Raw genomic sequence first — 13,764 nt, 5'->3', positions numbered from 1 at the left:
TTATGCGACAGAAAATCAATACAAACGTAGCTGTGACATACGGACGAACAGACAGACATGAATCTATAAGGGTTCCGTTTTTGCCATTTGGCTATGGAACCCTAAAAAGATACATTACGTTTTCATGCGATTGCCAAGTTCATCTATTTATTTTAGGGATTGAATGAATTGACCGACTTGACATAACATGAATCTCACAACTTTTACGGTAGTAGAATCAGTTCTACTACCGTAAAAGTTGTGTTGTGTTGCGAGACTCGATTTATTTTGTGTAAATTACATTAAATGTTCCTACCGAGAGAGGTACCAATTGATACGGATCTGTTTCTTCAATAACATAAGGATCATTTGAACTTTCATCAGAGACACTGTCACTGCTTACAAGAGCATCATTACTTTCAATATATTTTTTTGAAGAATTTTGTTTTTCCGTTTGACGATCACCTAATATTTCTTCCATCTGTAAAAGTAAATCAATTATTAAAAACATTTTTTAATATTATAATAACTACTTATTATAACTAATAATAAAATAACTAACTTATAGCGTATATTTATAAGCTGTAACGTGTATGCTGGTGCTGCCCGTGTGGTCCCATTGTAATTTGGTCCAGATCTGACAGTGGCATCCATGAGAAAACCATAAAAGTCTTACATTCTGCTATACATACGTAAAGCAAAGTGGATGATAAATTTACGAATAACTCAATATCGCACCAACCGATTTCGATGATTCTTTTTTTATTGGAAAGGATATACTTCAAAGATAGTTTGAGAGAGTTTGGTTAGGTTCTGATTACGGAATCCATGGCAAAGTAACGGAACTCTTAAATCAAGCGCTTACGTTCATTGCTGCATTGAAAAATTTTGTATATCTACACTTATTTAGACAAATTCTTAGTTAGTGTACTTCAAATTCACTAAAAATCAAAAAATAAAAAAATAGTTAACAAAAAAACAACCGACTTCAAAAACACTATTCCAAAACAACAGATATGCACTAAAAAGTTTTAAAATAATTGCGTATTTTTATACAATCTAATTAATAAATCTTATTCTAGTTACGATTATTGTAATCTTTGGAGTCGGTGTCATCCAAGATAGGTTTGTAACTACACATATATTTATAGGTGAGATGTGCTTGAGTTGTGAGGAGGCGAAAGGCGAGAGCGGGTCGCGGCGGAAGGGCACCTATTCCAAAAATAACAATAATCGTAACTAGAATTAGATTTATTAATTAGATTGTATAAAAATACGCAATCATTTTAATACGTTTTAGTGCATATTACATCTATTGTTTTGGAATAGTGTTTTTAAAGTCGGTTGTTTTTTTGTTAATTTTTTTTCTATTTTCGTGTGAAAATCTTAATGCGGTTCACAGAATACATCTATTTATAACGTTTCAACAGTATAGTTCTTATATTTTCAGAAAAAAGTGGCTGTGACGTGTACGGACGGACAGACAGACATGAATCTATAAGGGTTCCGTTTTTTGCCATTTGGCACTCATTGCATGCATTCACTCTCATCATTTTTCTCCATCGCGCCAAAAGAAGTATAACTTCAAAAAAAGGCAAAGCTATGAAACCCTAAAAAGATACATTGCGGTTTCATGCGATTGCCAAGTTCATCTATTTATTGCAGGGACTGAATAAATTGACCGACTTGACATAACATGAATCTCACAACTTTTTACGGTAGAAGAACTGAGATGGAGATTCGATTTGTTTTGTGTAAATTACATAAAATGTTCCTACCGAGAGAGGTACCAATTGATACGGATCTGTTTCTTCAATAACATAAGGATCATTTGAACTTTCATCAGAGACGCTGTCACTGCTTACAAGAGCATCATTACTTTCAACATATTTTTTTGAAGAATTTTTATTTTTCGTTTGACGATCACCTAATATTTCTTCCATCTGTAACAGTAAATCAATTATTAAAAACATTTTTTAATATTATAATAACTACTTATTATAACTATTAATAAAATAACTGACTAATAACGTATATTTGTACTATTATATATTATTTGCCTTCATTCATTCATTTTGTTCACAATGAAATTTGATGTACATTTTGTTTTAAAATAAATGTAATGTAATATATTTCAAATACATTATAGGAAAATTCAATTCACTTTTATGCGACACAAATAGTCACATAAAATAAATACAAACGGCTCGTTGAAAATAAAGTTCCGTTAGAATTTATACATGTAAGTGCTTCTTTGTTGCTTACAATAATTTTATTTTAATTGGTGCACCACACAGTGATCATATCACTTATAAATTCGTAGTTATTGGGAATTCTTGCTGTCATTCAGTAGGTACTTATTTTTTTTTGACTTATCTAATCTAACTTTTGAGATATATAATGTTTTTATTAAAAAAGCGGCTCAGTGCGAGTCGGACTAGCCCATGAAGGGTTCCATAGCAGCAAGTAACATAATATAAAAGTTTCTGTAGGCTTACGATTTATGACGTATTAAAAAATTCTTACTAGATCTCGTTCAAACCAATTTTCGGTGGACGTTGGCATGGTTATTAATCATTCTCTTATTTTAGAAGTTACAGGGGGGGGACATATTTTACCACTTTGGGAGTGTCTCTCGCGAAATCTATTCAGTTTGGGAAAAATTGGTATTAGTAACCTCAATATGATATTTTAAGACCCATCCATAGATGCCACACGTCTGGGTTTGATTAAAAAAATGTTGAGTTTCAGTTTTAAGTATAGGGAATCTCCAAAATTTGTTTTTTTTTCCCGACTTCAAAAAAGGAGGAGGTTCTCAATTCGCCGGTATTTTGTTTTTTATGTTTGATACCTCAAAACTTTCGACTGGGTGAACCGAATTTGATAAGTCTTCTTTTATTTGAAAGCTGGTGCTTCCCGTGTGGTCCCATTGTAATTTGGTCCAGACCTGACAGTGGCATCCATGAGAAAACCATAAAAGTCTTAAATTTGCTATACATACGTAAAGTAAAGTGGATGATAAATTTACGAATAACTCAATATCGCGCCAACCGATTTCGATGATTCTTTTTTTATTGGCAAGGATATACTTCAAAGATAGTTTGGTGAGAGTTTGGTTAGGTTCTGATTACGGAATCCATGGCAAAGTAACGGAACTATTCAATTAAGCGCTTACGTTCATTGCTGCTTTGAAAAATTTTGTATATCTACACATATTTAGACAAATTCTTAGTTAGTGTACTTCAAATTCACTAAAAATCAAAAAATCAAAGAATAAAAAAATATTTAACAAAAAAACAACCGACTTCAAAAACACTATTTCAAAACAATAGATGTAATATGCACTAAAAAGTATTAAAATAATTGCGTATTTTTATACAATCTAATTAATAAATCTTATTCTAGTTACGATTATTGTAATCTTTGGAGTTGGTGTCATCCAAGATAGGTTTGTAATTACACATATATTTATAGGTGAAATGTGCTTGAGTTGTGAGGAGGCGAAAGGCGAGAGCGGGTCGCGGCGGAAGGGCACCGATTCCAAAAATAACAATAATCGTAACTAGAATTAGATTTATTAATTAGTTAATTATTGTAAAAAAATACGCAATTATTTTAATACCTTTTAGTGCATATTACATCTTTTGTTTTGGAATAGTGTTTTTGAAGTCTGTTGTTTTTCTGTTAATTTTTTTTCTATTCTCGTGTTAATCTTAATGCGGTTTACAGAATACATCTATTTATGACGTTTCAACAGTATAGTTCTTATAATTTCGGAAAAAAGTGGCTGTGACATACGGACGGACAGACAGACATGAATCTATAAGGGTTCCGTTTTTTGCCATTTGGCACTCATTGCATGCATTCACTCTCATCATTTTTCTCCATCGCGCCAAAAGAAGTATAACTTCAAAAAAGGCAAAGCTATGGAACCCTAAAAAGATACATTGCGGTTTCGTGCGATTGCCAAGTTCATCTAATTATTGCAGGGACTGAATAAATTGACCGACTGGACATAACATGAATCTCACAACTTTTTACGGTAGAAGAACTGAGATGGAGATTCGATTTGTTTTGTGTAAAGTACATTAAATGTTCCTACCGAGAGAGGTACCAATTGATACGGATCTGTTTCTTCAATAACATAAGGATCATTTGAACTTTCATCAGAGACGCTGTCACTGCTTACAAGAGCATCATTACTTTCAACATATTTTTTTGAAGAATTTTTATTTTTCGTTTGACGATCACCTAATATTTCTTCCATCTGTAACAGTAAATCAATTATTAAAAACATTTTTTAATATTATAATAACTACTTATTATAACTAATAATAAAATAACTAACTAATAACGTATATTTGTACTATTATATATTCTTTGCCGTCATTCATTCATTTTGTTCACAATGAAATTTACGTTTTGTTTTAAAAAAAAAATATACTGTTATCTATTTCAAATACATTATAGGAAAATTCAATTCACTTTTATGCGACACAAATAGTCACATTAAATAAATACAAACGGCTCGTTAAAAATAAAGTTCCGTTAGAATTTATACATGTAAGTGCTTCTTTGTTGCTTACAATAATTTTATTTTAATTGGTGCACCACACAGTGATCATATCACTTGTAAATTCGTAGTTATTGGGAATTCTTGCTGTCATTCAGTAGGTACTTATTTTTTTTTTGACTTATCTAATCCAACTTTTGAGATATATAATGTTTTTATTAAAAAAGCGGTTAAGTGCGAGTCGGACTAGCCCATGAAGGTTTCCATAGCAGCAAGTAACATAATATAAAAGTTCTTGAAGGTTTCCGATTTGTGACATATTAAAAAATACTTACTAGATCTCGTTCAAACCAATTTTCGGTGGAAGTTGGCATGGTTATTAATCATTCTCTTATTTTAGAAGTTACAGGGGACATATTTTACCACTTTGGGAGTGTCTCTCGCGCAATCTATTCAGTTTGGGAAAAATTGGTATTAGAAACCTCAATATGATATTTTAAGACCCATCCATAGATGACACACGTATGGGTTTGATGAAAAAAAATGTTGAGTTTCAGTTTTACGTATGGGGAACCCCCAAAATTTGATTTTTTTAACCGACTTCAAAAAAGGAGGTGGTTCTCAATTCGTAGGTATTTTTTTTATGTTTGTTACCTCAAAACTTTCGACTGGGTGAACCGATTTTGATAAGTCTTTTTTTATTTGAAAGCTGGTGCTTCCCGTGTGGTCCCATTGTAATTTGGTCCATATCTGACAATGCCATCCATGAGAAAACCATAAAAGTCTTAAATTTGCTATACATACGTAAAGTAAAGTGGATGACAAATATACGAATAACTCAATATCGCGCCAACCGAATTCGTTGATTTTTTTTTTTATTGGCAAGGATATACTTCAAAGATAGTTTGGTGAGAGTTTGGTTAGGTTCTGATTACGGAATCCAAAGTAACGGAACTCTTCAATTAAGCGCTTACGTTCATTGCTGCATTGAAAAATTTTGTATATCTACACATATTTAGACAAATTCTTAGTTAGTGTACTTCAAATTCACTAAAAATCAAAAAATCAAAACATTTAACAAAAAAACAACCGTCTTCAAAATAATTGCTTATTTTTCTACGATCTAATTAGTAAATCTTATTCTAGTTACGATTATTGTAATCTTTGGAGTCGGTGTCATCCAAGATAGGTTTGTAATTACACACATATTTATAGGTGAGATGTGCTTGAGTTGTGATGAGGCGAAAGGCGAGAGCGGGTCGCGGTGGAAGGGCACCGATTCCAAAAATAACAATAATCGTAACTAGAATTAGATTTATTAATTAGATTGTATAAAAATACGCAATTATTTTAATACCTTTTAGTGCATATTACATCTTTTGTTTTGGAATAGTGTTTTTGAAGTCGGTTGTTTTTTTGTTATTTTTTTTTCTAATCTCGTGTTAATCTTAATGCGGTTCACAGAATTCATCTATTTATGACGTTTCAACAGTATAGTTCTTATAATTTCGGAAAAAAGTGGCTGTGACATACGGACGGACAGACAGACATGAATCTATAAGGGTTCCGTTTTTTGGAATTTGGCACTCATTGCATGCATTCACTCTCATCATTTTTCTCCATCGCGCCAAAAGAAGTATAACTTCAAAAAAGGCAAAGCTATGGAACCCTAAAAAGATACATTGCGGTTTCGTGCGATTGCCAAGTTCATTTATTTATTGCAGGGACTTAATAAATTGACCGACTGGACATAACATGAATCTCACAACTTTTTACGGTAGAAGAACTGAGTTGCGAGACTCGATTTGCGTTGTGTAAATTACATGAAATGTTCCTACCGAGAGAGGTACCAATTGATACGGAACTGTTTCTTCAATAACATAAGGATCATTTGAACTTTCATCAGAGACGCTGTCACTGCTTACAAGAGCATCATTACTTTCAACATATTTTTTTGAAGAATTTTTATTTTTCGTTTGACGATCACCTAATATTTCTTCCATCTGTAACAGTAAATCAATTATTAAAAACATTTTTTAATATTATAATAACTATTTATTATAACTAAAAATAAAATAACTAACTAATAACGTATATTTGTACTATTATATATTCTTTGCCGTCATTCATTCATTTTGTTCACAATGAAATTTACGTTTTGTTTTATGTTATATACTGTTATCTATTTCAAATACATTATAGGAAAATTCAATTCACTTTTATGCGACACAAATAGTCACATAAAATAAATACAAACGGCTCGTTGAAAATAAAGTTCCGTTAGAATTTATACATGTAAGTGCTTCTTTGTTGCTTACAATAATTTTATTTTAATTGGTGCACCACACAGTGACCATATCACTTGTAAATTCGTAGTTATTGGGAATTCTTGCTCTCATTCAGTATGCACTTATTTTTTTTGCCTTATCTAACCTAACTTTTGAGATACATAATGTTTTTATTAAAAAAAAAAGCAGCCACGTGCGAGTCGGCCTAGCCCATGTAGGTTTCCATAGCAGCAAGTAACATAATATAAAAGTTCTTGAAGGTTTACGATTTGTGACGTATTAAAAATACTTACTAGATTTCATTGAAAGCAATTTTCGGTGGAGGTTTGCATGGTAATTTGCATCATATATTTTTTTTTAGTTTTATCATTCTCTCATTTTAGAAGTTACAGGGAGGGGGCACATATTTTACCACTTTGGGAGTGTCTCTCGCGTAAACTATTCAGTTTAGAAAAAAAATGGCATAAGAAAAACCTCAATATCAGTTTTTAAGACCCAACCATAGATGGGTTTGATCAAAAAATGAATGAATAGATGTTCCTACCGAGAGAGGTACCAATTGATACGGATCTGTTTCTTCAATAACATAAGGATCATTTGAACTTTCATCAGAGACGCTGTCACTGCTTACAAGAGCATCATTACTTTCAATATATTTTTTTGAAGAATTTTTATTTTCCGTTTGATGATCACTTAATATTTCTTCCATCTGTAACAGTAAATCAATTATTAAAAACAATTTTTAATATTATAATAACTAGTTATAATAACTAATAATAAAATAACTAAGTAATAACGTATATTTGTACTATTATATAGTCGTTGCCTATATTCATATATTCATTAATGTTGTTAACAATGAGATTTAATTTATGTTTTTTTTTAAATAAATTTACTGAAATCTATTTCAAATACATTGCGGTAAAATTCAATTCCTGTAATCTTTTTGTTAAAATTGATTACAAAAAAATTAAGTAAAGACCGCTTCAGAGCAGTCGAGAAATACCTAGATGTAAAACGGCTGTGCCAAATTTGCCAACCGTACTTTGAAATAGAATAAAGTGCTCTATTTTCTCAGCCGCAATCTAAGAATATTAACACTACAGAAGTAGCGTCACTAACTTCATTATAAATAGAAAGGACAGGTGATATACAACTTAGACTGATATAGAACGGGAAAAAGCTATTGAACTTGCATCTCTATTGCGTAACCCATTTTATTGTTTGTCCCAATGTCAACTTTGGGACATATAAACAAAGAGCTGTCATATCGTCGGGTGGCGATTATGGTCCTTTAATTAATATATAATTATCAATAATTGTGATCTTTATTGTATTTTATTCATTTACATTCCCAATCTTCTGTACAGTATGTGAAATTGTGTCATACGATTTAACTCCGTTAATTAAAAAAATTACCCCAATTTTAGTCATAATAATATTATGACAACACCCAAGACTACTCCTGTCAAAACAGTTGCTATCTACAAGGGGCACGCGGGGACTACTTCTAAATAGTGTCAATATTTTAACGCCACAATCAATTATGTCTCAATAGAACATCAATTTCACACTCTTTGTTGTAAATCTCTACTCCACGTCTTATCTGTAATGGACACATATCTGTTTCTTCCAGTTGGCACCCCTAAAAGCCGCGAAAGTCTGTACTAGAGGCAACTTGGCCTGGGAGCTCAAAATAGCTTTTCCAGAATCCAGCGCACTACCATGCGTTTTAAACGTAGTTGCGATTCCAACGGCAGTCTAGCTGTACGCTAAAAGGAAGCGAAAAATGATATTACATAATCCTCAAGGCAGTCATTCAGACGGTTGTCTTATATTTTTTGTACCTAGTCTTAAGACGTAAGTTCGCTCATGTGTCGTCATTCGCGAAATGTACGGTTACTTTGTTAAGTCTAGGAAGATAGGCACCGAACCAACTGCGCCTGGTCTAGCGATCAGAGTTCGAAGTTTTGGGTTCCGCGGTCACACTTGCGCACACTGCGAGTCCGGTCAAGTTTACAGTGGAGTTTCAGTAGGTAATCTTGGCCACTGTGTTAGTTATCGCTACTCGATAACATTTCGTTGCACATCGGTACAGTAGACATAATATGTAACAGTATTGACTGACAACTACCTACAAACGTTCGAAATGACACACTCACACAAACATGCGCATCGTACGTACTTAAACTAAAAAATCTGCACTGCCCTGCGTTGCGTGGATCTGCGTCGTCCCACCGACTAGGTACTTGTTTTCGTCAAAAATTTCTCAATTTTTTCGAGCACAACTAAATTTTTGATAAACCATCTACAGGTTCATCATATGGTTCACATTTTTCCGAGACTGCTGAAAATGATGACCGAAAAAGCACTGATACATACAGTACATTTTTAAGTATGACGCTGTATCTTTATTTTCGTATTTTCAATTCTTTCAAGCTAGATGCATATATTAAAGCATTAAAATAAATTATAAACGTATTTATAAGTTTATTAGTAGTTAGTACCTACCTAACTAATTACCGTTACTTACTCACTTTTTAACACTCTTATAATTTGTTATTTGGTACACATCATAATTTATAAACAAATAATACCCCCTTATTTATAATAGTCTGCTAAATTATAGCATTGCTAATTCTCACTCTGTCTTCTTCTATTGACCTAAGTCAGAATGAGAAAAAACACTCCCTAGCGGCTGTTTAAAGTTAGCGGACCAATATGAATAAGGGGGATAGTGTCTTCGTTTAGTAAATTATGATAATTATGTGGACATAATTAACATAATAATTAATTGATAAAAACTATAAATAATTGATAAATATTGACTTTGTCATAATTATACATTACTGCTGCGGTGAACATTAATAGTGTGGGTAGGTAGGACTAACTATTGGCACAGTCGCTAGCAATTCGGTACGAAAAAAATATTTTGTAAATTAAAAGTACGTACCTCATTCGTATACAGGTTTTCAACGTTGATTTCAATATTGTTTTCTGACACAATACTGTTGAGAATTTTGATAACTTTCTTACTGTTCCCGCCTGACACAATTAAATGATGGAGGAGGGCTTTGATAAGGGCTTTATAATGTTCATGTTCTACTTTTATAGTTTCTTCTACAGTAGAGTTTTTACTAAACGTTTTATTTGATACTATTTTATCGTAGATACTCGTCGAAATATTGTATTTTAAGAACAAACGAAGCAAGATTCTGTCCACCTTTTTTATTTTTTCTATTATTTCTACAGTCGTTTGCGTATTTTTAACTGCAGGCTTCTCCAAATCAGAATATATAATCAGCAAGTTTCCGCTTCTACCTTCACCAAGATCATCTTTACTTATGTTTAAATGCTGCAGTAGGATCTCCAATGCTTTTCCCTCTATCTCAGTTTCTTTTTCTGTACCATCCTTTTTTGGATCCCTTACTACAAATTTACCATTACTATTAATGCTAAAAAGCAATTGTTTGGCCTGTGTTGAGTTTTTCCCATTTCCAACAAGGGAATGTATATAAGGTCCAATGTTTTCTGTCAATATTATTCGCCCACCTAATTTTGTTTCAATGCTGTTCTTCCTACCACCATTAAATAAATTTCTCATTATTACTTGATTGGAGCCATTATTCTTATCAATATCTGCTGCGTTCGAACCGGTTTGGGCATTCAACACTGATTGTCGTGCACTTAATGGAATCTTCATTATTCGTGATATTCTATGTCTTTTATAAGATTTCCTTGATTGGGCTTCAGCATCGGTGTCATTTGAAACTGAGCTCTCCTGCAAAAATTCAAATCAAGTCAAAAAGCAAGTATTAAGCAGTTTCATAGGGCTTTATTTCTACAATATCAATAAATTTTTAGTTAGTAATTTAATTACCGTCACCTTAGGTAAACTGCTGTACCATATCTTATTATAAACTTCAACATTTGAGGTTCGATGCAACGGGAATCCTATGAGGGACCCCTTACTCCAACCAACGGGTGAAAAATGATGAAATTGTTCTCTTGAACCTAATCTCACTTATACGTTTTTTTAATTGGCTGAATAGAGCTGCCGCAAAGGGGAGAAGTAATATCAAACTTTTGAAAAAATTTGCTCTCACTGACAAGTCAAGTGAGCATTCGTTATTGATAGATTTAAACGTTCAAGTCTAAGAAACGGCTCATGTAGATGCTTTTGCAGCTTACCGCTCTTGTCAGCTGATAAGGTAATTTACGAGAAGGCAAATACAAAAATGCACTGTTACTGATGAAGATTTAAGGACACAAGTACAAAAAAAATTAGTTGAGTTTGGGCTATATGTTATCTCACTCGAGTTTGGGCCATAACTCCGTTGTTTTTCGAACGATAGCCTAGTCAAAGGCGTAAGCAAACAGTGACATCGAAACAGATCCATTTTTAAATTTTCTGCTATCTTACATGCATGGTTCGAGTGAAAAAGCAAGGTTTCCTTCTACATATACTGCTTTTGTTGTTGTTGACACTTTTCAACCCTGCATCAAAATTATTACACAATATCCCTACTAATATTGTAAATGTGAATGCAAGTTTGGTTGTTACGCTTTTACGTCCGAGCTACTGAACCGATTCTGATAAGATCCCAAAATCCATGGTTCCCGCGGTATTTGTGAAAAACTAAAAGTCAAATCGATGAGTTATAACTATATCAATTGTAGGTTTAGTTTGCCATAGCAATCTTCCTCGAAATAAGATTAATTTAATATTCAAATTCAAATATTTTCATTCAAAATAGGATTCAAAATCACTTATTGAACGTCAAAAAATACCACCCATTCAAAATAGACTGCCTCAGACCTGAGAAGAACGGGCGCAAGAAACTCAACGGGCTTTTATTTAAAATATGGATTACAATGTAATATCGTAACATTTCTAATTAAAGAGCCTGAGGGTGTTCGCTTCATTCCCAGTTTATAGTCGGAAATGTCATTGTCAAAATAACAATTCAGAGATTGTCAACATTTTTCTAGGTAGTTTAATAATAAACTTATTTTTAATATTATTAAAGATGTATATATAAATTATTTACAAATGTTTTATTTGATAATGGTTACCAAACATAAAATAAATAATTTCCATATAAATATTCGCTCTCAGGTCTTCAGATTTAGTCTCAGGTCAGAGATTCAGGGTCTGAAGAGCTTGATTTTGACGAATCGGAATTGGTTACTTTTATAATAAATTTTATTTTCCACAGCTAACTTATACCAAGCAATTTTTCTCTTTTTATGATTTCTAGTAACTGAGCTTTTATCGTATTTTCTTCATAATTTATATTTTTGGATATGAGCTATTCAACAATTTGCGCTTTCCGTCGGAAAGTTGTGGGGTTCGATTGTGACCTTCGGCAGTGGTAAGGGACAAATACCCAATTGGTTTTTAGCTTCGGCAGTATGCCCTTTAACCACTTTTCATAATGAGCGAATTTTCCGTGTTTTTTTGGATTCGAACATTGATAATGCTCCATCTACAAAACCGTCCTCGCTGCCTATAAGAGATATAATATCGCCTAAGACGCCTTCTTTTTCTGGTTCGAGCTTTGAAGCCTGTGGTAAGGCACTCTAAGAAGGCTTATTTAGGAGTTTTAATTTGAGTATCAAACCACATTTTCGATGTTGTGTGACCTGTAAAAGTATTTACTATCATTAACTGTAATCATAATATCTTCATTTGTTTATAAGCAAAGTATCCACTTTCCACTTTTTTGCAAATATAAGATACACAATATACCGCTACATAAACATTTAGGTATATATGTAGTATAGGTATATCTTATTAATACACACGTTGATTGACCAATGTTAATTATATAAACATATAAAATATAGTTTAATATATAAATGAAATGCAAGAAGAGCACATTCAATCACGATGATCGTCAGAAACTGAATGAACAAAACAATATGGCGACCACTCATACTTAGTCATGCGTATTTCTTCTGTAGACCAGCTAAATGTTTAGAGCTTCTATCTTATTGGCAATGTCAAAGCCAAGTTTGGACAATAAATTTAGGTTTTAATTTTTGGATGTATTTTATGCTATATTAGAAAGAGAAAATGTTGTGCAATATTTAATTATATTTATATAGACTACACTTAAACTGATATTTCAGTATCTTTTAACTACTTTAAAATGATATTTTAGTATATTTCAACACGCACAATGAAAATGGTTATTAATTGTTGTTGGCAACACCATTCTTTTCATTTTTGATCTCGAATTGTATTTCCGACTATAGGTATCATTAAGAAAATCGCTTATACTATTTAACCTTTCCCACAGAAATGTTTTTTAACGATTCTTTGAAATTTCGTAACAAATTAGTTTTGTACATTTTCTGGGATCATATTGTAGAAGCATATACATCGCTCAATAAAAGCCTTACTACCTCGACTTAACCGAGTAGTGGGCAAAACAAGTTTAGTTTAATACAATATTTTGGGAACGGGAGCTAAAACGGGAATCGGAACTGAAATAGGACATGAGATAATCTACAATTCCAAACTTGCTTATTATATTTTTCAAAAATCCTTTATGTACACGGACGAAGGATCACAGGCATCAGCTAGTATTTAGATAAATCTTACCAATTCTTCAGCAGCACAAACGGCAAATAGAGCCAGCAATAACAAAATATAAAACCTCATTTTGACTGAAATACTCTAGTGTTGTCAAACATTATATAGTGCATACATATAATTGCCGTGCTTAATCGCAACATTTTATCGATACGGTTTATAGAAGCTACTTTTATTGGCGTGTAATCATTTTATATATACAATGTTATTACAGCATCTATATTCCATCTTGTTAGTTCGGCTTCATTCTTATATTTTTTATGCTTACGTATTTTGGCAAGTATTCTTGTTTTATCGTGTAATTTATAACAACTACAAAAATATAAAAGTATTTGTGTTTTATATATTGCACAAAGTATAGATAGTAAACTTATGTAAATAGA

General features: G+C 32.3%; 1 protein-coding gene across 1 annotated transcript; it reads right to left on the bottom strand.

Moving 5' to 3' along the window:
* Positions 1-262: 262 nt before the first annotated feature.
* LOC126976044 (uncharacterized) lies at positions 263-13,474 on the bottom strand. The gene is made up of 7 exons (XM_050824187.1): positions 13,391-13,474; positions 9,734-10,561; positions 7,325-7,489; positions 6,331-6,495; positions 4,082-4,246; positions 1,758-1,922; positions 263-460 (listed from the first exon to the last, which is right to left on the bottom strand). Exons 1-7 carry the CDS (start codon positions 13,448-13,450, stop codon positions 263-265), a joined length of 1,746 nt encoding a protein of 581 aa, XP_050680144.1. The 5' UTR covers positions 13,451-13,474.
* Between the last annotated feature and the right edge of the window lie 290 nt (positions 13,475-13,764).

Source organism: Leptidea sinapis, chromosome 39, assembly GCF_905404315.1.
Source record: "Leptidea sinapis chromosome 39, ilLepSina1.1, whole genome shotgun sequence".
Taxonomy (NCBI): domain Eukaryota; kingdom Metazoa; phylum Arthropoda; class Insecta; order Lepidoptera; family Pieridae; genus Leptidea; species Leptidea sinapis.
The sequence above is the reverse complement of the archived record's forward strand: the minus strand, read 5'-3'. Positions and strand labels throughout refer to the sequence as shown.